Source organism: Mauremys mutica, chromosome 11 (assembly GCF_020497125.1).
Source record: "Mauremys mutica isolate MM-2020 ecotype Southern chromosome 11, ASM2049712v1, whole genome shotgun sequence".
Lineage (NCBI taxonomy): Eukaryota > Metazoa > Chordata > Testudines > Geoemydidae > Mauremys > Mauremys mutica.
Genome location: NC_059082.1, coordinates 19,572,300 through 19,600,178, shown reverse-complemented (window position 1 = coordinate 19,600,178; position 27,879 = coordinate 19,572,300). Strand labels below are relative to the sequence as shown.

The following is a 27,879-nucleotide window of genomic DNA, read 5'->3' as shown; positions in this document are numbered from 1 at the left end:
TCCCTATAAAATCAGGACATCTGGTCACACTATATCTTGCATCTGGAATAGCCCCCTGAATATTATCCAGAAAGATCAGAGCTACCGGATCTTGCCCAATGCTTCTCTTGTTATAGGTGAAACAGGCTGGCAAGCTGACCATCGTCATCTCCATGTGGGATCCTCCTTTGATGAAGAATGCAGCATGCTTCCATTGATGGGCCACTCAGTTGTTGCAGCCATTCAAAACTACTAAGGTGGTTTACAGATGGTTTTTCAATGTGAGTCAACAAGCTTCAGATAGTAATGTTATTGACATGGGCTATTTTAGTAAGCTTCATCTCAATGCTAAATCCAGGTTTTTAGTCTACTAACCATTGAGTATAGTTGCATATATAATGCAAAGGCAATATAGAATTACAGGATATGAAAAGGATTTAGCATCTACAAGCTAATTTGGTTACATTGGTAAACTTTCAACAGAATATAGATAAACACTGACAAACACATTTAGCATCTACTCTTGATTTTTATCAATACAAGCAAATGGGCTTATGTTTATCAGCCTAATTAACATCTCTTTGATACCCACATACAATCGCAATGCCTCTTGACATGCCTTTAAGAGTCATAGCCAGGTGAACTGCCTGTTGCTTTCACTCCAAACTGGCATGCTTACCACCTACTCCCCACAGTGCTCCCTGGCTGTGGCTCAGCATGGCCTCTTGGTGGCACTGTGGGAGCATCAGCTGTCGACAGGCTCTGCAGACCTAGGTTCTCATGAGCCCTGAATCCTTACATCATCCCCCACTTCAAGGCCCCCTTCCTCTCGGTGGATGCCGGACCTGGTTAATCCAGCTAGGGTGAACAGACAGCAAGTTTGAAAAATCGGGATGGGGGTGGGGGGTGATAGGCGCCTGTATAAGACAAAGCCCCAAATATCGGGACTGTTCCTATAAAATTGGGACATCTGGTCACCCTAAATCCAGCTGGTTTTGATTAAGCCTTTTTACCAGGTCGGGGCATGGACATAGGCAGTGGTCTCCCAGGAGCATCCCTTGGGACCATCGCCCTCCCAATCAATTAGGTAGCACAGTCTCCCTCTTCGCAGTTTAGACTTCAGGATAGAGTGGCCTATATAGTCCTCATGCCCATGGACCTTGACTGGCAGGGGCAGTTGATGGGACCAATCAGGAAAGTGGTACCCTATGTAAGGCTTCAGGAGGGATACATGGGAAATGGTATGTACTTAAGAGATCAATGGAGCTGTAATTTGAAGATGACAGGATTGATTTGCTGATAAATCTGGAAGGGTCCAAGAAACTAGTGGGTTAGAAGGAATTTGTAGTCCCTTTCTGCATCTTTGATGGTCCTTAAGCTCCTCCTGGATACGGTGAATTTGCTGGATCCAGCCACCAGCTACTGGGTCCAGGGAGGCCGCTGGCAAGGCCAGTTGGAAGCAAGAGTGGAACCCCTAATTGGTAAAGAAGGAACTCTGCCCCATGGAGGTGAGGTTGGTGATTTTGTATGAGAACTCAGCATAAGGAAGGAGGGAGAATCAGTAGTTGACAAAGCAATTTAGGTATTGCTCTGATACTTGGTTCATGCTCTCCATCTGCCTGGGGGTGGTATGTGGAGGAGGTAAAAGCACAAACATCCATTAGCTGGAGCACTTCATGCCACAAAAGTGAGACAAACTGCGGGCCTCAGTCTGAGGTGATACAGCCGGGAAGCCCATGAAGACAGATCATATGAACTACTAGGAGCTGAGATGGTGTTTCAGTAGAGGGCAGGCTGTTACAGGGGATGAAGTGCACCATTTTGGTCATTTGGTCTACAACAATCAAAACCATGGTGCGGCCATCAGAGACAGGGAGTTCCGCTATCAAGGGTGATTGAGGCCCGGGCTCTAGGCAGGATCTCCAGGGGTACTAGGACACCAAAGGGCTTAGTATAGGGCGTCTTGGTGCACACTGTCTGGTAACAAGAGTCAATGTCATCCCGGACTTCAGATCGCATAAGAAGGCCACCAGAACAAAGGAGAAGCTGTGCGGAAAGTCTTATGATGGCCAAAGTAGTGTCATGGCAGAGATGGAGCACTTATAGACGGGGGCACCCTGGTGGAACATATATGCGCCCATGAAGGTAGATGATGCCATCCTGTGTGGCACATAGTATTTTGGTTCTGGCCCTCATTTCATCAGGATGTCCTGTTATCTCCTGGGATAACGGATTGTTCCATGAAGCAGAATGGATTAGATGAAGGAGGTCTCTGCACTCTGTGGCACTAAGGAAGTTGTGAGGTTTTAAGAGATAAGGTGATTCTTGGTTAGGTTCCTTGCCCAACTCCCCCTTTCGGGATAAGGCATCAGCTTTCCCATTCCTGGTTCCAAGGATGATGAAATCAAAGAGAGAGAAGAAGAATGCCCACCTGAGCCATCTTTGCTTCAAGGCTCAAGGCAAAGGCATGTCCTGGTTAATGCTTAATTTGTAATGAAAGAGGTGCTGGGGCTCAATAATTAGGTGCTGGGGCTGAAGCAATTTTTTACATTCATACTTGATGTAGCAAGCCCAGAGGGGCTGGGGCTAATGAACTGCCAAGCCTAGGAAGTGCCAGGACTCCACCCTGGCACAAATTAAGTGCTGGTCCTGGTGCTCTCCAATAAAAACACAGATTACTGAGCCATCGCCATTCATTTTCTTCCAGGGTCAAGTGTCAGTGGCCCACATCAAACTGCATCAGTTCCTAGTTGGGCCCTGGGGTTTCAGTGTGCCCCCCGCTCCTTTCGCTCATGCAGCTGGTTGTCAATGTGGAGAGAGAGGTCAATGAATGCATCAAAATGGGGCAGGGTCTCAATGTGGGCTAGCTCATCCTTTACTTCCTCACTAAGTCCATACTGAAAATGGTGTAATTGGACTGCCTTGTTCCACTCAGTGCCAGTAGTGAGTCACTGGAACTAGGCAGCATATGAGGCAGCTGGACCTCGGTGGAGCCTTTGTAGTGCTGCTTCTGCTGAGCAAGTATGGTGAATAAGAGGGCTGCAGGGTATTGTCACTCTGGGTCTGTTGGGCGGTACTTCCTGTGGCTCCTACTTTCCCTGGCTGTGGTTCTGCATGGCTTCTTAATGGCTCTGTGGGACTATCAGCTGTCCCAAGCTCTACAGATCTGGTCCCCAGATCCTTACAATGCCAATATGTTTCAAATCATTGTACAAAGCAGAATGCAAAGGAGTTAATCAGTTTCAAATACTGTGGAACTCCTTGCCAGAGGATGTCGTGAAGGCCAAGACCATAAAAGGGTTCAAAAAAGAACTAGATAAATTCATGGAGGATAGGTCCATCAATGGCTATTCGCCATGATGGGCAGGAATGGTGTCCCTAGCCTCTGTTTGCCAGAAGCTGGGAATGAGTGACAGGGGATAGATCACTTGATGATTACCTGTTCTATTCATTCCCTCTGAGGCACCTGGCATTGGTCACTCTCGGAAGACAGGATACTGGGCTAGATGGACCTTTGGTCTGACCCAGTAGGGCCATTCTTATGTACTTTTGTTCTGACACTTAAGAAGTGCTGAACTCTGGCAACTCCCAATAAAGTGCTTCTTAGTATTAAATACATGAAGATATTATCTGAATAAAATAGTAGATGGTACCATTTAGTAAACTCTGTTGAGACAACATTTTAGCAATAAGAGTTGGGGGACTATTATAGAATAAGGTGCTGTCCTGGTCATATAAACAAAAGCTTTTTCCACTTACAGTGTCACAAAATGTGAAAAGTTAGTTCTTGAAAAAAGAAGCTTTGATACTGTAGTGTATCACTTTACAAACCTATTGTGACTGCCATAGACTGACAGTGAAATAATCTAACTCCTGTGAAATGCAGCCACTTATTTTTTTACTGCAGTATATCACACATTGCCAACAAGAAAACATGTCAAGCCAAAAGCAACAATAAGATGTGGTTAAATACTGCTCTCAGTTATATCCATGCAATCTCATTGAAGTCAATGGGATTTCATCAGTGTAACTGAGATCATAATTTGGCATAATATCTGTCTATAATGTCAGCAGTTTGCCCAAGAATACTGTCTGCAATACGACGATGAACAATATACCACAGACTGCTCCTTTAACCAACAAGTGACTAAACAGTCATCAAATCATTTGGAATTCATTTTAGTAATATGGCATTATTTATGTTACTAAATCTTAAAGCATAATCTCTCAGTCATGCAAAACTACAGAGAACAATTTGTTTCCAAATCTAAAAGAAGTATTTTTTTCTTGAGGGAATCCAAATTTGTGAAAAAATGTAAATGGCATGACAAATCAGGTACATACTGAACCATATTTCATTTGAAATACTGAAAACTGAAAACTTCTGAATGTAAGTCTGTATGTTCAAATTTCAGCTATGAGTGACCCATGTTCAACAAGAATGGCAAAAGCCTAAGCATTATTAAACGTACTAAAGTACATTAACTAATAATACATCTTCTATAGTACCTTTTATTAAAAGTTATCATAGCATTTTAATTAATTAAGCATCACAACACCTTAGTGACATAGGCAAGGTTATCTCCTAATCATTTTGTTTAGCAGTGAAAAAATGCAGCTATACACATTTAAGCAGAACTCAGGTTCTATTTATCAGCACACTTCAATACAATATAATACAATAGCAAAAGGTAATAGTAACAATAATCTTGTATCTACTGTGCACTCCTTGTCAATGAAATGAAACATAAACATAAACAAATACTATCCTCTTAAAATAAAAATAAATAAATAGACTAGGCTAAGTAAAGGACAGGAAGAAAAGATGAAAATATAGGGTCAACAGTTATTCTAAAAACTTTTTAAAAAAGTTTTAAGATGCTTTGAAAAATAAAGAGGGACAAAATGAGATGGATTTTGGGCGGCTGAATGTTCAACACTTTACAGCCAACTGCTGCAAAATTCAGCAGAATTACTGTGGATTTACACTGCTATCCATGGTCCTTTTTAATATCTTTATAAACTCTATATTGAAAGGTGTGTGGGTGATAAGAATATCTATTTCCTATAAGTTTAATCAAAATATTGTCTAGTGTGTCAAAATTAATGTGAGGCACTATATTTGAGGCAGGTCTTAGAAGTATGCCTTTCTGTATTCTAAATACTATGCAATATAAAAGATTATGCTTTCCATTTATGCAGATAAGTATAACCTCTCCAACATAACCTGTCAGCAGTATTTGTTCAGTGTTGTTATAATGAATGAGAAACATGGTGGTTTAGGAATCTTGTTTTATTGCAGTTAATGAGGGACTGAAGCAAGATCTTAATTTCCTTTTCTTTTACTGCTGATGATCAAGATATAAGCTACACAGAGCTTTCTTTTTCTTATAAACAGCCAGCTCCTGATTTTCAGTGAATGCAGCAAACTGTAACGTTACCACCACTGAATCTTGCACCACCCCCAAAAAGACTGCTGAACATAGTGAAAAAAGGTGGTAAACAACAATGATGGAGAAAATGTTTACTGGCAATTAAAATGTACAGAGCACTTTCATGTGGCTTGGGTCAAATCTTATATTGTAGGAATGTAAAATGTATCTGAGGGATTTAATTCATTTTTTCAAATGCCTTTTTATATGTTATTTACCCTCGACTCCCTATCTGTGATACCAAACAAGTACATATGATAAATATTTATTTTACTAGTTTAAAATGCTATTTTGCGGCTATTGGAGAAACATACTAAGCTTTCAGCAGCACTACACTATTTTTGTAATAAAACCTAAAATATGTTGGTTATTTTCATATTTTCACGCTTCGCATCAGTACTCTTGAGTGCCTGTTTCAACTTTTCCTTCCTTGTTAACCATGAGACACAATGGGGGAAATATCCCCCTGGAGACAAGCCATGCTGTGAACAACCAAGACCCCCTTGCACCCTCTGCGTGGACCCAGGGCCACTTCTAAGACGGGGTGCAGGAGGACTGTCCTACCAGGGATGCCCAGAAATGGGGACGGGACGAACCCGGCTCCTCCCCTCTCTTCCTTCAGTTCAAACCAAGGCTTGTATCAAACCCCAAATCCCGGTCTGTGTGGGGCCGGGAGGCAGAAGATTAAGGGAGAGGGGCCCCCTCCTTTCCCCTGCCCTTACCCCCAGGAATCCCGCACGGTGCCGCGAACCCTCAGTACCTGCCCCAGCAGCGAACAGCAGCAGCAGCAGCAGCGCTCGCTGCTGCGTACCGTTACTAAGGCCCCCTAGCAACCAAGCGTCTCCTAAAAAGCGCTCCCCCGGGTGCGTTCTTCCGGTGTCCCGCACCCCGGGCAGACCGAGGCCGGGTCCTTTGGTTCCGGTTCCGGAGTCCGGACCTAGGCCCAGAGCGCTGCCGCGCGCCAGGTAGGACTCGGAGCAGCAGCGTTTCTTTAGGGCTGGAACTGAGCGAGTGGCTCAGGAGGGGTCTCTTGTGATTATCCAGACGCGCGAGTGGGGCTGGGTTCCTCCAGGTAAACGTCTGCCCTCCGTGGGGGCCGGGCCTGGGCACCTGCAGCGCCTCCTCGCCCGGGGGTGCCTGATTCCCGGGCCCCGCCGCTCGAGCGGGGGGGGATTAAAGGGGCGGGCTGGTGCTCGTGCCGGGCATGCGGAGCGCGTTGCCTGCCCTCACTCTGATGTTTGCAGGGAGGGTCCTTGGGCAGATGATGCCCCATTCTGATGTTTTCCGGCTCCCTGTGTGGGCAGTTACCCCATTTTGAAGGCGGGGAGGAGTCACTCTGTTTTGATGTCTATGGGGAGGACTGAAAGGGAGTAGTGAGGAGAGGGAGTTTGCTCCATTTAGATGTGTGTGGAGGAGGCTTTTAGAGGGATGAGAGGGATTTTGTTCACAAGGAGCCCTTCCTCCGAGTAGGATGGGCAAGGAGGAGATGCTAGTTTCAATGACTGGATGGGGCCCTTGTGGTACAGAGCAGCCCATACAGGTGTGTGCGGTACATTGTCCCCTCATTTCAGTGTTTGCAGTGGAGCCTTTAGGACCATCATGTCCAGGCTTGGGGAGCAATGGAATCTCTTCTGATGTTCACGGAGGCAAGCTCCTGAGAGTCTCAGGGCAATCCTGCTTCTGCGAAGGACCGTACTTGCCTCCCAAAATAGTGTTTGCAATAGCTCTCTTATCCTGTTAAAAATGGTAGTAGGAGAAGATAGTGAATAGAAAGTGTATGTTTTTGTGATGTCTAATAATGTTTGGCAAGATAATTTTTATTATTTTCCAGTACCTCTGATTTACAGACCCTTCTGTTTAAATCGAAACCGGAAAGGCATCGATCCTTTTTAACATTTAATTTGTATTTCCTATTGCCTTTTTTATGGTGCTCTAATCCTTGTTGTTGCTTCTAAAGGGCCTGTTCACATTTGGTTTCAATGGAAGTTGAGGGAATTCACAGCATTTTTGAGGAGGGACTCACCACTTTGCAGGATTGAGTCCTAACAGTGCACTATTCCCAGGACCCAGAGCAGAATTTAGTGAGTAGGGCTGTCACTTTGGAACAGCTTGATTGCGGGTGACTTTGAAAATGATCAGTATAGTTTTCAGTGTTTCACTGAAACCTACAGAGCAATTCTCCTGAGTGAGTGAGTGAGATTAAAATGCCTTAAAATTCATCCATATGAGGTAGTCTCTCTCCACATAAGAAAGACTTCTTTACTGTGGTAGGAGGTTACTCTGCAGATGGAATCATTATGACTGGTTTGCTCTCTGAATCAAGCTCTCAGTCTTACAGGATGTGAAAACTGTATTGCTGTTGTGCTTGCAAAAATATATTACATGTATGTTTTTCAGTTAAGTTTTTGTTTAGCTATTATTTTGAGACCACAGAGGTTTTCCTTTTCCACTAACAGGAGCATTTCTCCTGTCAGCGTCAATGATGAAAATGCTTTGGGGCTTCATAATTGAACACCACACTGCCATAAGGCATTATGTTGAAGAGAATCAGTTTGCAGGCTGGGAATGCATATCAAATCAAAGGGCCTCTTGGCCTCTTCTCTCCTTGAAGAATCTGTATGGTTAGCGGCCTTAGTCCAGGCTTGACAACTGTCACAAGGGCAGTTCATTCTCCCCCCACCCTCTTCCCCCTGATTCTTTTCAAGATTCAGTTCAGTGCAAACTTTGATTGTAAAAAGGGTGTGTTTGGTAGGGAGAGGTGTTAATTTCCTTTAAAGCCTCAGAATTTGGAAATACATTTTTTCATGACCTGTATGAGTGTTTATTTTAGCAGAAAATGGTGACTCTTTCCCTGGGGTGTATTCTAAATTTACATTGGAGAGAAGTATTAGTTTATTTTGCATCATGTTGTCTTGCATTTTTTTAAATCTATTGTGTTGCATCACATCATAAGTGTATCATAAGAAACTAGGGCTTTGGCTACACTTGCACTTCAAAGCGCTGCCGCGGCAGCGCTTTGAAGTGCTAAGTGTAGTCAAAGCGCCAGCGCTGGGAGAGAGCTCTCCCAGCGCTGTCCGTACTCCACCTCCCTGTGGGGAATAACATACAGCGCTGGGAGCCGCGCTCCCAGCGCTGGGGCTTTGACCACACTGGCGCTTTGCAGCGCCGCAATTTGCAGTGCTGGAGAGGGTGTGTTTTCACACCCTGCTGCAGCGCTGCAAATTTGCAAGTGTAGCCAAGGCGTAGGAGATGCAGCACAGAAAGCACACTGGGGGTTGGGAGAAGAGACTAGGTGACTATAAGAGAACTCTGCAGCCTCTTCTTGGATTGTCCCAGGGAGCTGGAGAAGCCCCTGGCGTAACTTAAATAGTTCTGGAAGTCTGTCTAGGCCAGTGGTTCTCAAAGCCGGTCTGCCGCCTGTTCAGGGAAAGCCCCCGGTGGGCTGGGCCGGTTTGTTTATCTGCCGCGTCTGCAGGTTTGGCCGCTCACGGCTCCCACTGGCCACGGTTCACCACTCCAGGTCAATGGGGGCTGCGGAAAGGGTGGTCAGCACATCCCTCAGCCCGCACTGCTTCCTGCAGCCCCCATTAGCCTGGAGCAGTGAACCGCGGCCAGTGGGAGCTGTGAGCGGCCGAACCTGCGGACGCGGCAGGTAGACAAACCGGCCCGGCCCGCCGGGGGCTTTCCCTGAACAGGCGGCGGACCGGCTTTGAGAACCACTAGTCTAGGCTACCCTAAATATCACAGCGTTGTGTGGTGCAACTCCTGGCATGTCACTTACTACACCTGAGAACCCAGTGTATTAGGCTGTGCCTGCCCTGGGGGAATTCTCTCCCAGTTGAATACAGGGCTTTTAGGGCCCTTTTTTGCCAGCCCTTTTATGTGGTGTAAGGGGCTCCAGTATTCTATGTTGTTTTGACATCTCGGATGAACAGTCTACAGTTCTTGCATTAATATTTTGTTCCTCTACTTAAAACAGAACTGTTAAGTTTAACCAAAAAATGCTTTAATTAATATCTTTATTGCTGCTTGGAGATAAATATATCTTTTTAAGCTGCCAACAAAAAAACCCCCAACACATCTACAGAAGCTAATGTGAAAATGTTGAGACTTTGGATGACTAAAGTTATTTAAAGTAAACAAGTGGCTGATTTTTAATTTAGGAGCTCAACTTTAGGCATTCAAGTTTGAAAATTTTGGCTTAACATTTTTGTCGATGGCTCCAAACCTGCAATTTATTGCATGCTGGAAAACCACGGTGCCCTCTCAGAATCTTATGCATATCAGTGGGGTTTTGTGTAGGCACAGGGATCTGTCCCAACAAATTGCGGGGTTGGGACCTAAACCTGTATACTTATCTTTGCAAACATTTACTCCTACTGGAAATTAATGGGACTACTCATGTAAGTAAAGTTAAGCACATACTGAAGTCAGTTAGCAGGTTTGGGGCCAAAGTGTTTGCAAAATCAGAAAGTTTACAGCTTGAATTTACAAGTTTGCATGTTTGTAACTTTACTCACATGAGTAAAGTGGATGAGACAACTCGTCTGAGTAAAATTGTGCATGTTTGCATGGTCAAGGCCCGAGTCTTCGAGTTCTTTAAGTCAAGGACCACCTTTTAATCTGTTTGTATAGCACCTAGCATAGAGGAATCTGGCTCCTGATAGGAGCCTCAGAGTTTTGGTTTTTTTAAAGCTCTTTGGGATTAATTTGATTTGATCTAGTTGATTTCTGTTGTGATAAGTAATAACAAGTATGTGTTACTTCAATAGGATGACCACATGATGATTACTTTTTTAGAAATTAGTCTGTTTATAGTACATCAGATACAATGTATTTTTCTTTAGCAGATACAGCATATGGTCTGTTTAAAGTAAAGATGTCTTTAAATCCATCTACATTTTTGAACCAAGAAAGCCATCAGAAATTAAAAAGAAATTTTGAATGTTTGAAAAATTCACAACAACAGACTACTTCATCGCTTCAAGATAACCCACTTCAGAATTTACAGTTAGCATCCTGGGAAGTTCTTGAAAAGGCCCAAAAAAGTGGGAGATCAAAGTGCCCAAGATGCGGTAGTTCAAGGATGTTTTATTGTTATTCATGTTATGTTCCAGTTGAAACGGTGCCTACCAAAGAAATTCCAGTTGTGAAGGTTAGTGAAACATAACATGTTTATTGTGCCTATTATTTGTTAGTGGTGTGTGTGTGTGTGTGTGTGTGTGAATACATTGCCAATGTTTGCTTTTTCTAGGTCATCTTTAACACAGTGGTCATGATAGATGAATAAATTATGATAAAGGAGGGTTAGCAGTCTGGTTTAAGGAACCAGATGTAAGAAAATGGATAGTTAAGGTTTCAGTTCTGCAAATATTTATGCATATGCTCAACTTTACATATACAAGGAGTCCCACTGAAGTCAATGGGACTCCTCATGTATAAAGTTATGAAATTGAGCAATTCGGATTAGGGCTAATTCTTTAAACTCTTTCTTAACCCATTCTCACCAAGGTTCTCCAAATTGTAAGTACCAGTGGTATAAGCATTTTGAAATCAAGATGAGATTGTTTGTTTGCTAAAAGATGCACTCTAGGAATTATTTTGGGGAAGTTCTATGGCTTATGTTATACAGGAGGTCAGACTAGACCAGGGGTAGGCAAACTATGGCATGTGTGCTGAAGGCAGCATGCGAGCTGATTTTCAGTGGCACTCATGCTGCCTGGGTCCTGGCCACCTTTCCAGGGGGCTCTGTATTTTAATTTAATTTTAATTGAAGCTTCTTAAACATTTTAAAAAACCTTTACATACAACAATAGTTTAGTTATATATTACATTTTAACGTTTTTAGAAGGTCTCTTTCCATAAGTCTGTATTACTGGCATGTGAAACCTTAAATTAGAGTGAATAAATGAAGACTCAGCACATCACGTCTGAAAGGTTGCCGACCCCTGGACTAGACAATCACAATGGCCACTTCTGGCCTAGGAATCTATGAGTCTATAGTGGGGAGGTTGTATAAACAAATGCTATGGAGCTGCACCCATTTAAACCGGGGCTGAATATGACCCAAAATGTGAACTTAAAAAATAATAAAGAACGGCTCATAGTTGTATAATTGTCAGTTAATTTTCTTAAAATATATTGTTTTCCAGCTGAGATAGTGAATAAAAGCTTTCAGAAGTGCCAAGTTCCCATTTACAAAAGTCACTTTGGCACTTAAGTGCCAAGGGCCTATTGAAAATTAGACTTTGGCTCATAAGTCAGTTAGGTGCTTCTGAAAATTTTACCCATTTGTACTTGACCCTGTTCTCCTTGAAATCAAAGAGTTTTGTATTAATTTCAATGGGTTGAAATATCCAATACAAATAGGTGTTCAGGATTGGAAGCATAAGGCTTCTAAATTTAAATGCATAACTTCTTTTGTCTCATCAATTTTAATTCTCAGTCATTAATAACAAAAGTATCAATATAGCCTTCACTTTAGCAACATTAGAGTGTCAAGTGTGTACATATAATAGCTAAATTGCTTATTATTAAAAGCAGTGAGTGCTATTTTCTATGTATTTTACTCTGATTGTTTTCTTTCCCTATTTTGCATTAAACAGTCTAGTGGAAATTAGGAACTTCCATATTCTTATATATCTAAATCAAAACATTTTTAGGAAACTTTATATGAATTTACTATATATTTTAAAAAGTTTCTGTCTGGGGATTTCCTAGACATATGCCCAAATTTGTTTATATGTCTTCCATTTTTTGTTGTAGCTTCCCTTGAAGATTGACATAATTAAACACCCAAATGAAACTGACGGCAAAAGCACTGCTGTCCATGCTAAACTCCTAGCGCCTGAAGATGTGACCATTTATACATATCCTTGCATTCCGGACTATGAAGAAAAAAGACATGAAGTAAGAGATTCTGTAACAGGGCTGTGTGCTGGGGAAATGTTCATGTGCCTTCATCTCCCAACTCCTGCTGATATTGCTCTTCCCCTTTGCAGGGGGAGTGCAGATCCAACTACTCTGCCACTATTCCTCCACCCCACCCAGAGCACATCTCTGCAGTGCGTAGGGATGTGGACATCCTGCCAGGCTCATGGAAATTTGCCTCCACATGCAGCCTAAACACACAGATTCTGTTGTGTCCACGATCCTCTGCACCTACAGAGGAGAGAGAGGATTTGGTTCATTGTGCTTTGTAGCGAGTGTTTTACTTACTGCGTAGAGCAGAAGTGTCAAACACCAAACCCACTGGCTGTATTGCCCTGCTTGATGGAGTTATGTGGCCTGCTTGACATATTCAACTTCTGCAGAATCTAAGCTTTTATTTTGTAAAAAGTAAGTTTCTAGTATTTCCTGGTGCAGGGAAAACCTACCAAATGTAATTGATACATGTTGTCTTCTTGAGTCAGCCCAGAGCCTGAAATGATGACTGTGAGGAATGAGCTCCCAGTCCTCAATTAATTTCACTGCAGTGAGAATTCTGAAACCTAACATTTGTAATGTCAGCATTAACAAATGGGGAAGGGAGTGAATGAAGTTCATGGGTGTGGGAATTGGTATTTGCTTTAGGGAAGGAAATGTCAAGGAAAGAACAGGGAAGAGGGAGAGAAACAGAGAAAGGAGGATGGGAAAGACTGGGGGGGTGGGGGGGAATAAAAAATACTGCTGATCCTAAAAATGGTCATAATTTCCCGTTAGGATGCTGAATGTAATAAGGAGGTTTAATTATTGCATATAGGCCATATTGTTTTGTGTGACATACCATTGACATCTGTGGGAGTTCTGCTGTAGATAAGAGGTCAGACTAGATGATCTAATCATCACTCTGGCCTTAACATTTATGAATTAATTGAGGGTAACAGGTAGTCCTACATTTATACCCTGGCCCATAGACCATAATTAAAAATGGAATTTGGCCATCTTCACAATAAAAGATTGCACCCCGGCATAGAGAAATAGATTAGTGTAAACATATGCATAGTACCTTCTTGCACAGAAAATATTGGCTTGGTAGGATAACATTGTTTAACATGTATGGAAGTAGTATACATGTAGGCTTGGCAGATTTCAATTTTTTTTTAATCATTTTGATGGATATCTTTAAACATTTTATTTTTATTGATTTACCTTTTCACAGTTGCATGAAATTTTGCGTTTTAAGCAATTCGTCAATTTTTTTATCCATTTTATGTTTTCAGTTACAGGAAACGATGGGTACATTAGACAATAATTATTTAATGACAGCCTGTAATAAGTTCTCAAGCAGCATTTTTCTATTTTTGCCTATCTGTAAATTTCAGTTATTGTTGGTGAAATTGATGTTTACTGACATTTACTGTTAAAAAGCTAATCCTTCCAAGCCTGTACATATTTAATGAAACCCCTGCAAATAACTAATTTAAACAAATCCGTTGCCTTAATTTAGTTTTTCTTTTACCCTGTCTCTCTGCTTACCCTTTGGGGCATTTGAAATACATTTTCAAAGAGAGGTTCACTTTCATCTTGTATGGATTTAAATGGTTTTATTTTATTTTATTTGTGTGTGTGTGGATTGCTGTAAGGAATAGGTAGTTTCTTTTTAAATAGAAAAGTTCTTGAAACTTTAACATCGTTTTCTATCAGAATGGCACTCAGATCTCTGTATTTGTTTTCATTTTAGATTGCACTTATCTTTCCTGGTCCTAACTCAATTTCGGTAAAAGATATTATTCTCCATCTGGAAAAAAATGTTAGTTGTGGCAATGATGATTCTTCGTCAGAGCCATTTCTCAAGAAACCAAAAATAGAAACAAAAGAAGATCGAAACCTAAGTGAATACAAATCAAACAGCAGGAGTGAAGACACTGTACTGAAGAAAGTAATATTTATTGACAGTACTTGGAATCAAACCAACAAAATAATCACTGATGAGCGACTTCAAGGTAAATAAGTAAATAAAAGGGGATGTTACAGCTACAGTAAAGTGGCTAAATGAAATATACGTATTTGTTTCCTAAGTGCAAAGACCTGATTGCATACCATAGTGATGAGCAGGGTCGAAATACATACATGAAAATAGATCTGAACATACATCAGGGGTTCAATTATATGACTTAAAATTGTTGGGTTTTTTCCATTTTGTCAAATATCTGAACATGTTGTGTTACACACAGAACCTAGTTCTTTCTGACAGTATCGTTAATGCCATCAGTGGAAAACTTAATATGAGTATTGCTGCTTTTATTATGAATTAGCACAATGTACTTGTAGTTCTGCACAGCCTTCATTGTGTTATATTGATTAGAAGGATGACATATTTAAGCATTCCACAGAGAATTAAAATGTGTAACAACAATTTGGCAGTTTTTACTTGTGTTATGTAGGGCTCAATCCTGCTCCCATTGAAATCAATGGCAGTTTGAAAACTGACTTCACAAGAGCAAGAACAAGCCCTTAGGCTGGAAGGCACATTTCCTTCATTTCTACTCTGTGTATTAGCTGGCAAGTGTATTAGCAAGTATGTATTTCTCAGCTTAATTTCTTCCAGCCTATGGAGTGGGCATCACAGATTTCCTGCATGGAAGATGAATGCTGCTTCGCTGCCCAGTTAGCTCATTAAAAAATACTGCATATGAGCATAATTTATTAGCCAGTAAAAATCCTATTACCAAATATATTTAATTTAACATAAAAATTCTGTGTTTGAAATAAATTGATATACACTACAGTGATGTATTGCTTTATTGCATGATGTAAATGTGAACTGATTTAAATTTAAGGTACTTAAAAATCTTGTTCACAAAGGATGAAATTCAGGAAACAACATGCAGCTAAGGAACTTGGGATTTATATGGGTGTCTTGCTCATGACTAAGGAAAGAAAATCTCCCCCCGCCCCTTCCCTCCGCAGGGCCAAGTCATCGGACTGCAGCATAGCCCTTCCTTGTACCTATTTCAGCCTATGGGACAGAATAGTAGCTTCTGCCTTCTAATCACTGTGGACACCACCAGTCTGTCTGTTACTCAGGCCTATAACCAGCATGCACATCTTTGACTTGCATCTTTCTCTAGGTCCTCAAATCAAGGCTAAACCTAAATCTTGCAGAATCTTTTGGCATAACATCTCTAAGATATGACCATTCTTATCCATCCACACAGCTAAAACTCTCCTCCAAGCTCTTATTATCTTGATTACTGTAACATTCTTTTCTTTGGCCTTGACAAATGCAATCTTACCACACTTACGTCCATTTAGAATACTGCTGCAAAGATCACTTTCCTAGCCCATCACTTTGAATCACATCACGCCCCTCTTTGAATCCCTCCACTGAGTCCCCATTCTCTATTGCATCAAACCTAAGATGCTTGTATTTACGGTACTTTCCAGGCACTTCACAGTTCATCCCCACCTACCTACCACCTCTCAGTTGCCAGTGAGCTGTCGATGCTTGCTCCAGTTGGCCCATGATGCCAGCCTCCATCACCCAATTGTTAAATTTTCAAATAAACACTTCTGTACTTTTTCCCATGCTGCCCCACATGCTTGGGGGAAGCTCCTTGTAAACGTCCACAGACTTACCTCATTTCCATCTCCAAATTAATCTTCAAAACTCTCCTTTTCCGTGATGCTGACAAACAGCTCAAAAACTGATCCAACAGAGATCACTGTCTCTAGCTTGCTGACCAAGACTGTCGTGTTGTTTACTTGAACTCCCCCATCTGTCTGTGTCCATTGTCTTGTGTTATTCTTACAGTGTAAGCCCCTTAGGGCAGAGATGATCTTGTTCTGTTTGTACAGTGATCACCATAATGGGCTCCTGGTCCATGACTAGAGCTCCTAGGAACTATAGTAATACAAATAATAATAATGTAAGGATTTCATCTACTTAAATGTTGACCCAGCAGACCCTTCCCCAGGTTATATAACCCCAAATTCTCTACTCCACATCACTATTCTAATTCTAGTCTAGTCAGGATCTTATACCGTCCTTGTCACCGAAGTACCTGAGTGCCTTCCAGGAGTCCATTAAGTGATGTGACTAATATGTGTTACATGTGGTTCGTTCTCTCTTCTCTTCTCCCTAGGAGCAGAGCTGTCTCTGCAGGTTAGTGTTTTGGGTTTTTAATATGTACACACTATATGTTTATATTAGCGAAAGTAAGTCGAAGAAGTGCGCCTGCACTTGAAGCAGAAGGTGGTGAGATTTGTTCTGGTCCTTAGTTCCCGTGGGAGTTCCTTCCATAGTGTGGGGTGGTTCTTGACAAAGCTTTGTCTCCTACACAGATGAGCTTTGCTGTTATGATAGAAAATTCCATGGTGTCTGAGGAGTAGAGTGGTTGACCACAGTTTTCATTCTGGAACAGCACCTTGAATTAAGGACTGAGACCATGAATTTGAATTGACATTCTATGGGAAGCTAATGTAGAGAATGGCAGACAGATTTGATAACCTCCATCTTGTTTAGATTCAGTTTCAACTAACTCTTCTTTCATCTTGGTTGTGGTGGTGGTACAGTTGTACATGGTGAGGGATAAGTAGAGCTGTGTATCATCCCCATATTGTTGGCATTTGAGTCCATGTCATCTTACCAGTTCATCTAGTGGCTACATAGAGATGACTAAAAGGACCAAAAAGTGAATTGTACTTTATGCAGAGCCATCATGGAACCAAATGCCTTTATTAGCAGAGGGTGCAGCGACTCCTTTTGTGTCCATACCATTGATGTCTCCCTCACTTCCCCCCATTGTACCTCAAATAGGACTAGCTGAGTATTGTGGCAAAGTTCCTCCTCTCCCCTAGTAGGTCCTGCGCTTATTGGCGGATTTTCCTCCCCTCAGTGGTCTTCCCCTTGGATGAAACCCACAGTCTGGATCAACTCCTCCTATGTCTGTTTAGGAGTAGCGAGACTTGGGGGGAACCCGGTCCCACCCTCTACTCCGGGTTCCAGCCCAGGGCCCTGTGAATTGCAGCAGTCTCTATAGTGCTACTTGTAACCGCTGTTTGACTGCTACAGTTACCTGGGCTACTTCCCCATAGCCTCCTTCAAACACCTTCTTTATCCTCACCATAGGATCCTCCTGGTGTCTGATGCTGCTTGATTGTATGGTGTTTCCTCAATCCTCCAGTAGTACACCCTCTCAGTTCTTAGTTCCTTGTGTCTCTGACTCCCAGCTCCTCATACGCACTTCCTTCCTCTGGCTCCTCCACCCCTGACTGGAGTGAGCTCCCCCTTTTTTATATCAGGTGCCCTGATTAGCCTGTCCTGATTGGCTGCAGGTGCTCCAATCAATGTAGCTCTCTCTGGTGCCTTCTAGAAAGTTCTTAATTGGCCCCAGGTGCCCTGATTAGCCTGGAGCAACTGCCATTTTGGTTCCCAAGGTACTAGGGATTTGCTTAGCCTGGGGCTAACATACCTGTTCCTGAGTACTTTCCTGTAGCCATCCGGCCTTGCTCCATCACAGTATGTACTACCTTAAAGGCATGAATTTTACCCCCACTTCCTACAATATGGATTTATTAGAAGTTCTTTTGTGGATTGGTTGTATAATTTTTCTCACAGGAAAATTGATGGCATTCACATCTGTCTGTATGCGCCTCAAGAGCACACATCAGAGTTACACAATTACTGTCATTCTTCTGTTTCCAAAAAACAAGTTACTACAGTATTTGTTCAAATAGATAAACTTAAAAGAAATACTGGAGAGAACCATTAATGAAGTGTGCCAAGAAAATGTAAAATAAAGTCTGTGTTTTGTAAGCCTGCGTTTATATATTTCAGTAAATCTAGCTAATTGCACTTACAAGTGAAAGCAATATGGGACATCAATTAGCCTCGGAAATAGACAACCTAGGAGACTTGGACAAAATTAAGTATTTCTAAATCTTATTAGGAAAGTGGTGTAATATATCTTTAGAAAACCAAACCAAACCCAATTGCATTACAGACAGGAAATATTTGAAAGTTGCTAATGCTTGGTTAGGATTGATAGATGACTTCATTAGAAATCAATGATCACTGGAGCTGAAAAGTGAACTGTTACATTCAGTATTAATGATTACTTTCCCGGAGATAATGCAGCATATTGGCAGCATTAGTATGGCTGTTAAAGTAGAAGATTGCGTAGGTACTTTTTCTGTGGCCTTAGTCAAATCTTTTATTAATTTACATATTCTCTTGTGCAAATATATGCCATGATCTGCTTCAGTTTTTAAAGCATCTATGCTCCCTTCTCCTTTTGCAAGTAAATGATCGCCTGTAACTGCACATGGAGGCTAGTGGAATGTGGAAGGAACTGTCTCTGTGGCATGTTGCCCCTTTATCCCATCCTCTGGAGCAGTGGTGGGCAACCTGTGGGCCACATGCAGGCACGGCCACATGCAGCTCCCAGTGGCCACGGACATGGCCAATGGGAGCTGTGAGAAGCAGCAACCAGCACGTCCCCATGGCTCACGCCGCTTCCCGCAGCTCCCATTGGCCGGGAACGGTGAATCGCAGCCACTGGGAGCTGCAGGTGGCTGTGCCTGCGGATGGTCATAGTAAACACTGTCTCGTGGCCCGCCAGCAGATTACCCTGATGGGCTGCAGGTTGCCCACCACTGCTTTGGAGGCATTTTGTGAGCAGGGTGCAGGTCTGCAAAGATTTCCTTCCCCTGTTCCCCCCACCCCCCCCCCCAAAAAACCCAGGAGATGGGGGAACAACTTCATAAACTCCTATAGACTCTGCCTAATGTACAAATCTTTTTCCTTTATGATTTGGACACCAAGTGTGATTCAAGAGACAACAGTTGGTAGGAGAACCCTAGCAACACAGAGGCAAGGGACCAATATGTGGCTTCCCTTTGCTTTTGCTAAATTCCCCAAGATCCACAGACATGTTGAGAATCTGCAGATTTAGAGAGGTGGCTGAACCCCTTGCCACTTCCACATGTGGGGCAACCAATTCAAGAACTGTAAGGAAATTCCAGTGAGCTGAAACTAGTGGAGCTCTGAATCCCCTGCACAATAATAATAATAACAATCAAGGCTCAGGTGATCTTCAGTGGGATTCTGCCTGTTCCTAGAGAAGGGCAACAAAGGTATGACAAGATTATGATGATCAACAGATGGCTCAGGCAGTGGTGCTATGAAAAGGGCTTTGGGGATTTATGGCCACTGGGAGGCATTCATGGACAGAGGATTGTTCTCTTGGGATGGACTTCACCTGATTAGAAAGGGAAATGGACTTCGAAGATGGAGGCTGGCACAACTGATTAAGAGAGCTTTAAACTAGGAATTTGGGGGAGGTGGTTGGGAGATGTCCAGGGAAGAAAACGAAGTAAGAAAGGATACAGCCGTGGGTAGGAGAATGGACATAAGGAGGAAGGGTAGTGTAGCTACCAGTTTAATATGTGATACTGGAGGAAGAATGTCAGGGCCTAATCGGATAAAGAATGTGAGCGAAGCCAAACAGCAAAAATTAAGATGTTTGTACACCAATGCGAGGAGCCTAGGTAACAAAATGGAGGAACTAGAGTTACTGGTGCAGGAAGTGAAACCAGATATTAGAGGGACAACAGAAACCTGGTGGAATAGTAGTCATGACTGGAGTACAGGTATTGAAGGGTATGTGCTGTTTAGGAAAGACAGAAATAAAGGCAAAGGTGGTGGAGTAGCATTGTATATCAATGATGAGGTAGACTGTAAAGAAATAAGTGATGGAATGGATAAGACAGAGTCTGTCTGGGCAAAAATCACATTGGGGAAGAAAACTACTAGAGCCTCCCCTGGGATAGTGCTATAGACCACTGGGATCTGATTTGGATATGGATAGAGACCTCTTTAATGTTTTTAATGAAGTAAATACTAATGGGAATTGTGTGATCATGGGAGACTTTAACTTCTCAGACATAGACTGGAGGACAGGTGCTAGTAATAATAATAGGGCTCAGATTTTCCTGGATGCGATAGCTGATGGATTCCTTCACCAAGTAGTTGCTGAACCAACAAGAGGGGATGCCATTTTAGATTTGGTTTTGGTGAGTAGTGAAGACCTCATAGAAGAAATGGTTGTAGGGGACAACCTTGGTTCGAGCGATCATGAGCTGATTCAGTTTAAACTAAATGGAAGGATAAACAAAAATAGATCTGTGACTAAGGTTTTTTATTTCAGAAGGGCTAACTTTTTTTAAAAAATTAAGGAAATTAGTTAGGGAAGTGGATTGGGTTGAAGAACTTGTGGATCTAAAGGCAGAGGAGGCCTGGAATTACTTCAAGTCAAAGTTGCAGAAACTATCAGAAGCCTGCATCCCAAGAAAGGGGAAAAAAATCATAGGCAGGAGTTGTAGACCAAGCTGGATGAGCAAGCATCTCAGAGAAGTGATTAAGAAAAAGCAGAAAGCCTAGAAGGAGTGGAAGATGGGAGGGATCAGCAAGGAAAGCTACCTTATTGAGGTCAGAACATGTAGGGATAAAGTGAGAGAGGCCAAAAGCATGTAGAGTTGGACCTTGCATAGGGAATTAAAACCAATAGTAAAAGGTTCTATAGCCATATAAATAAGAAAACAAAGAAAGAGGTGGGATCGCTAAACACTGAGGATGGAATGGAGGCTAAGGATAATCTAGGCATGGCCCAATATCTAAACAAATACTTTGTCTCTTTAATGAGGAGCTTAGGGATAATGGCAGGATGACAAATGGAAATGAGGATATGGAGGTAGATATTATCACATCCGAGGTACAAGCCAAACTCTAACAGCTTTATGGGACTTTGGTGGGCCCAGATAATCTTCATCCAAGAATATTAAAGGAACTGGCACATAAAATTGCAAGCCCATTAGCAAGAATTTTTAATGAATCTGTAAACTCAGGGGTTGTACTGGATGACTGGAGAATTGCTAACATAGTTACTATTTTTCCTATCCGAATAACTACAGGCCTGTTAGTTTAACATCTGTAGTATGCAAGGTCTTGGAAAACATTTTGACGGAGAAAGTAGTTAAGGACATTGAAGTCAATGGAAATTGGGACAAAATACAACATTATTTTACAAAGGGTAGATCGTGCCAAACCAACCTGATCTCCTTTTTTGAGAAGGTAACAGCTCTTTTAGACAAAGGAAATACAGTGGATCTAATTTACCTCAATTTCAGTAAGGCATTTGATACGGTTCCACATGGAGAATTATTAGTTAAATTGGAAAAGATGGGGATCAATATGAAAATTGAAAGGTGGATAAGGAACTGGTTAAAGAGGAGACTACAACGGGTCATACTGAAAGGTGAACTGTCAGGCTGGAGGGAGGTTACTAGTGGAGTTCCTCAGGGATCGGTTTTGGGACCAATCTTATTTAATCTTTTTATTACTGACCTTGGCACAAAAAGTGAGAGTATGCTAATAAAGTTTGTGGATGAGACAAAGCTGGGAGGTATTGCCAATACAGAGAAGGACAGGGATATCATACAGGAAGATCTGGATGACCTTGTAAACTGGAGTAATAGTAATAGGATGAAATTTAATAGTGAAAAGTGCAAGGGCATGCATTTAGGGATTAATAACAAGAATTTTTGTTATAAGCTGGGGAGGCATCAGTTGGAATAACAATGGAGGAGAAGGGCCTCGGAGTATTGGTTAATCACAGGGTGACTATGAGCCACCAATGTGATATGGTCGTGAAAAAAGCTAATGCGGTCTTGGGATACATTAGGTGAGGTATTTCCAGTAGAGATAAGGAGGTGTTTGTATCGTTATACAAAGCACTGGTGAGATCTCATCTGGAATACTGTGTGCAGTTCTGGTCTCCCATGTTTAAGAAGGATGAATTCAAACTGGAACAGGTACAGAGAAGGGCTGCTAGGATGATCTGAGGAATGGAAAACCTGTCTTATGAAAGGAGACTCAAAGAGCTTGGCTTATTTAGCCTAACCAAAAGAAGGCTGAGGGGAGATATGATTGCTCTCTATAAATATATCAGAGGGATAAATACCAGGGAGGGAGAGGAATTATTTAAGCTCAGTACCAATGTGGACACAAGAACAAATATAAACTGGCCATCAGGAAGTTTAGACTTGAAATTAGATGAAGGTTTTCTAACCATTAGAGGAGTGAAGTTCTGGAACAGCCTTCCAAAGGGAGCAGTGGGGGTAAAAGACATATCTGGCTTCAAGACTAAGCTTGATAAGTTTATGGAGGGGATGGTATAATGGCATAGCCTAATTTTGGCAATTAATTGATCTTTGATTATTAGCAGTAAATATGCCCAGTGGCCTGTGATGGGATGTTAGATGGGGGTGGGATCTGAGTTACTATAGAGAATTCTTTCCTGGGTGTCTGGCTGGTGAGTCTTGCTCACATGCTCAAGGTTTAGCTGATCGCCATATTTGGGGTTGGGAAAGAATTTTCCTCCAGGGCAGATTGGCAAAGGCCCTGGGGGTTTTTCGTCTTCCTCTGCAGCGTGGGGCATGGGTCACTTGCTGGAGGATTCTCTACACCTTTAAGTCTTTAAACCATGGTTTGAGGACTTCAGTAGCTCAGACATAGGTTAGGGATTTATTACAGGAGTGGATGGGTGAGATTCTGTGGCCTGTGTTGTGTAGGAGGTCAGACTAGACTATCATGATGGTCCCTTCTGACCTTAAAGTCTATGACTCTATATCTGACCTGGGAATTCAGCAGAACCCTTCAGCACATGCTTAGAGTCAAGCATGTTCAAGTGTTTCGCAGAATCAGGGAGTAAAGCTTTAGTTGTTGAATAAAACAGTGTGTTGGATTGAGATTCACATACTCAGTGGACAGGTCTCACTAATCTTTATCAAGGCAAAACACTCAGCAAGTGGTGATCAGTTACTCATAAGTGGGAAGTTCATCAGCATGATTTCATCACAGTCACCTCCAGCACCTCTGTTTGTTGTACAAACTTATTTATAACTTATCTCTTCTTACACGTATATATTAGTCTCTCATTTTCATATTAACTCGCCTCCAACACTACAACTTTAGTGTTACTTCAAAACAGTATTTTTTTCTAGTTTTAGGGTTTTGGGGGGGTTTTTGGTCATAAGCATGATTACTTTGCAATTTCTTACACATGTGCAGTTCTACTTTTGCTTATTCTGCTAAATGTGGTTAGAACAGACCGGGGTCAGCAACCTTCGGCACGCGGCCCATCAGGGTAATCCGCTGGCGGGCCGCGAGACATTTTGTTTACGTTGACCGTCTGCAGGCACGTCCCCCCGCAGCTCCCATTGGCCGGGAACGGCAAACCGAAGGTTACCGACCCCTGGAACAGACTCTTAAAATTCACAGCAGGCTTCTTTCAAGCCTAAATGTGCCTTCATTCCCAATACAGTCATTAAAGTAGATTAGAATGGGAGCTTGTGCAGGTTTTCATATCTATCATCACACGTCTTGATGTAATTGTGAAGAAGTATGGTTGCTTGTGGTGATAAAAGCACATAGATAAAGAATGAGGGCATAAGAACGAAACTCTGAAAGGTGACCGTCAGCCAAATAAAGTGCGTGTGAGAGAAAATAGCTTTTGTATGGACAAAATTTGTTTATTCTCCATACTTGTGTTTTCTAAATATCTACACTTCCATCCTGCCTAAATCCCAGATTGGCACAAACATTTATTTCATTATTTGAGCTCAAAATATGTGGATACTAAACATGAAAAAAGTCAAAATGTTGACTTCCTGGATAGTCTAAGTTACTCATAAGAACAACTAGTGTTTGTAATAAAATATTGCCTTTGGCTGTATAGATACAGTACAGAGATGATGGAAATATGCTCAGTAAACAGTAACACTTGACCTCTTCTAAATCTTTTGTTCTGAAACTCTTAAATATTCTGTGTTGAAATTAATTGCTCCTGTGCCTGTATTCCCACTGGGGTCAGTGATCTGACTGTTATTTAACATCTTACTTCCCTTTCCCTTTCCCTGCCCCCAAATGTTAAGTGATGTGAACTTTGTATTGGAGGAATCTTCCCTAAATTTTAGTTCACCACTCGTAAGGTGAAACCCTGACTACTGAAGTCAGTGGGAGTTTTGCTATTGACTTCAATTGAGCCAGAATTTCACCTTCATTCTTTTGTTTTATTGGGTATTCCTCTGTTTAAAAGAGGTCATTGAAACTTTATGTAGGAGATAAACTAGTGTTATGAAAACTGCCTTTAGTGTAAAAATTAAAGGGAATGATTGGCCTGTATCATTTTTTTATCCTCAGTTTAGTGCCTTTTTTTGTTACCAGTTTACACACGGTTTAATGCCTGTTATGACACAGTGTACTTTGAAAAGAAAATTCTATTAATATACAAGGAATCATATTGTTAGCTGTGAAATAAATAGCTAGACTCACCTTGTGATTGCCCCAGAAACAGTTAAATGTATCTTGAAGCTATATAAAAAGTACAAAATTGTAAGTGCTGGGCTACAGGCCAGTTTGGGCTCCTGAAATAGGGCCATATGGAGATGGACCAAACTTCTCTGTCTGTAATTTCCAAGCAATTCTCAGACCATGTTGTAATTACTGATGTTAAACTATCTCAAGATACAGATTTTGCATCTTAATGCTAACATTTAAGAAGATACTTATAGTTCAGAGTCTGATCTTGCAAACATTTATTACACACTGTAGTGCTTGCTAACCTGATTGATCCCGTTGACTTATTATGCATTTTTAAAGAAATTTCAGAGTAGTTGACATGACTTCAATGTTGGTTTTTTTTAGGGTAATATGGGATTGCACTTCAGTAGGATTATTTAGGGTTCAGTAGTGAAGAGGTTGCAGCATCAGGGCCTTCAGTGGCTTTCGAATCATTGCATGATCAAAATCAGCATCATTTATTTACTTTTGTTCAATTTTGTAAATATAACAAACACTGTAAGATACTCATGTAATATGGGCCATATCATGCCATTAGGTTTTAAGGAAAACTCCACTGATTTCAGCTCCACTGAATGAGCTCTGCTTAAAAACAGATGATGTGAATATATATTAAGTCCTACTACTACTACTCTAGACACATTAATTTCAATAAAATTAAAAAAAAAGAAAATAGCAGATAGTAAACTTACATTTATTGTCACCAAGCCGTTGCATACCCTGTCTTCAGCAATTTTCTTTCCTAAGTGACCTGTTATAGCCATTCCAGACATCTCAAAATCAAATCCCTGAGGAACTATACCTTCTACTCTAAGGCCCTTAGCCCTGGCATAAAGTTAGGCACGGGCTTGAGTCTTTGCAGGATTGCTGCAACCTGATCTATGTGGGCAGGCCTTAAGCCTATATAGAGACTCATGGAGTCAATGGTACTGTGTAGATAAAAGATCTATCACGAAGATCAGGGTCTGGGCCTCAAATAGAAATATTTATGAAACTGACCTTTTCTGAGTTGGGTGAGGATGGGGGGAATTTTTGCCAACATTAAAAAGCAAAAACAACAACAAACCCCTCAATATCTGACAACTGTGTGTATCTTTGTGATGTTACATATAAGATTGGCAGGATTCCATTTTTATTGATAAATGTTGATTTCACAGTACCCACACAAATCTATGAAAAAATTTCCATTGATGATGATGATTAAGGTTAAGATTCTGTCATGGATATTTTCAATAAAGTCAGGGACAGGTCCTGGGCAATAAACAAAAATTCATCTGTCCCTGACTTTTACTAAAAATACCCTAGGGTGCGGGGACAAACAGCACTGCTGGGGCTGCAGCTGCAGCTGCTCCGGCCCTGCTGCTGCTGCTGCTCCTCCTGCGGCATGGGCTGACCACTGCTGCTTTAGCCCCGGGGGGCTGACCCAACCCCAGCCATTGCTCGGGCAGGCTCGGGTCTGGCCGCCAGTGAGCTGTTCCAGCAGCCACTGCTCCGGCAGCCCCAGGGCTGACCGCTGCTCCAGCCCTGCCCCAGAAGAAGTCACAGAATCCAGGACCTCCATGACTGAATCAAATCCTTAAAAATAATTAAAACTTACAAATAAGCGGAGTAAGAAAAATGGTGCTTGAGAACCTAGAGTTTGATTTAAGGCTATTTGCTTTGTATATTTTCATGTGTGATGTTGACAATTTGTATTTAACTGTTTTAAAATTTTAACTTTTTGAATCTTAATGTCTGCTGTCAGTAAATAATTGTCTGACTCCGCACATGATTTCCTGTAACTGTGAAAATTTAAATCAATAAAAATGCATACAATTCTGGGTTTTCAATAATTTTTTAGAACTGTAAAAATTTAAATTGATAACAATTGAAAGAATGCTTAAAAACAAACCAATATTATCCATCAAAATTATTTTAAAAAATGAATTCTGCCAAGCCTAAATATATAATAAATACCTAGGTCTTATCTAGCACTTTTCACCATTACCCTCATTGTATAAATGGGGAGACTTATCCAAGGTCACCCAGCAGGTAAATGGCTGAGCTGGTAACAGAATCCAAGTCTCTCAATTCCCAGTCTGGAGCTCTGTTTGTTAAGCCACAATGCCTAACATTTGTCCCCTTTTTTTTGGCAGGGTTACTACAAATTGAGTTGAAAACAAGGAAAACTTGCTTTTGGCGTCACCAGAAAGGAAAGCCAGATACGTATCTTTCTACAATTGAAGCCATTTATTATTTTCTTGTGGATTATCACCAGGAGGTTTTAAAAGAGAGCTACAAAGGACACTATGACAACTTGCTTTTTTTCTTTTCATTTATGTACACATTGATAAAAAACGCCAAGAATTCTGCAGGAAAAGAATAAGCCAAGACATCTATTCGTTTGTTTTTCTTTATTATAATTAAAGTGTAATATAATTTTTTGTCTAAATGACACTTGAGAGTTCAATAATAAAACCGTGTATTACACTCTGGAGTTGTCTGTAATGCTGCTCCAAATGCAAGAGAAGGATCATGTTCTGCACACACTTGATGCGTATTTAGGGTGACCAGACGTCCCGATTTTTATCAGGACTGTCCCAATATTTACTTGTTTGTCCCGAATCCCCACCAATGCAAATTGTCCTGATATTTTGCCCTCCAGCGCACAGGCAGAGGGGGCTCGCGCCCTCCCACCCGAACTCCACTGTATCCCTCCCCAAATCCCCGCCCTGACCCTGCCCCCTCACTGTCCTATTGGATCCCTCTTCCCCAAACACACCGCATTCCTCCTCCTCACCCCTCCCTCCCAGGCTTGCACGAATCAGCTGTATGGCGGTGCAAGTGCTGGAGGGAGGGGAGAGATGCTCGGGAGGTGGAGGCAGAGCGAGGGGGGGGGGGGCGTGGAGTTCTCAGCCCCCACCAATTTTCCCTATGCTCCGGTGGCTCTTGGTTTTGTTTTTTTGCTCCACCAGCACCCCCACCCCCCACTTCCCGATGTGTCACATCTCTCATCTGGTCACCCTATGTGTAATTTTTAATCACTACTTGTTTCAGTGAGACTATGCATATCTCTAAGGGTTGCCAGTTAGGGCCTACTTTGAGGCCTGGTCTACACTAGGCGTTTAAATCGGTTTTAGGAGCCTA

The 27,879-nt window shown here is 41.8% G+C and overlaps 2 protein-coding genes across 10 annotated transcripts in view; one reads left to right on the top strand and one right to left on the bottom strand.

Annotated features, from left to right (window-relative positions):
* FAM227B (family with sequence similarity 227 member B) overlaps positions 1-6,222 on the bottom strand; it is a 200,951-nt gene extending 194,729 nt beyond the window's left edge. For all 4 annotated transcript variants that reach the window (XM_044979817.1, XM_044979819.1, XM_044979820.1 and 1 more), the window contains exon 1: positions 6,134-6,222. The gene's annotated coding sequence lies outside the window, so the exon portion shown is untranslated. The remainder of the gene's footprint in view (positions 1-6,133) is intronic.
* DTWD1 (DTW domain containing 1) lies at positions 233-27,225 on the top strand. Of its 6 annotated transcripts, none has more exons than XM_044979826.1 (5): positions 233-260; positions 10,259-10,566; positions 12,177-12,320; positions 14,074-14,335; positions 26,889-27,225. In XM_044979826.1, the coding sequence occupies exons 1-5, from the start codon at positions 248-250 to the stop codon at positions 27,116-27,118; spliced, it is 957 nt and encodes a 318-aa protein (XP_044835761.1). In that variant the 5' UTR covers positions 233-247; the 3' UTR covers positions 27,119-27,225. The 6 variants fall into 6 exon arrangements, with proteins under 6 accessions (XP_044835761.1, XP_044835762.1, XP_044835763.1 ...); XM_044979827.1 differs by lacking the exon at positions 233-260 and adding an exon at positions 6,280-6,376 and having other exon boundaries at positions 10,262-10,566; XM_044979828.1 differs by lacking the exon at positions 233-260 and adding an exon at positions 6,342-6,376.
* Positions 27,226-27,879: the final 654 nt, after the last annotated feature.

What these genes read in the sequence shown, in the direction of transcription:
- DTWD1 (XM_044979826.1), top strand. An exon ending in AAGAAATTCCAGTTGTGAAG is followed by an intron (nt 10,567 to 12,176) that starts GTTAGTGAAACA and finishes TTTTTGTTGTAG; the next exon opens with CTTCCCTTGAAGATTGACAT. An exon ending in ATGAAGAAAAAAGACATGAA is followed by an intron (nt 12,321 to 14,073) that starts GTAAGAGATTCT and finishes TTTTCATTTTAG; the next exon opens with ATTGCACTTATCTTTCCTGG.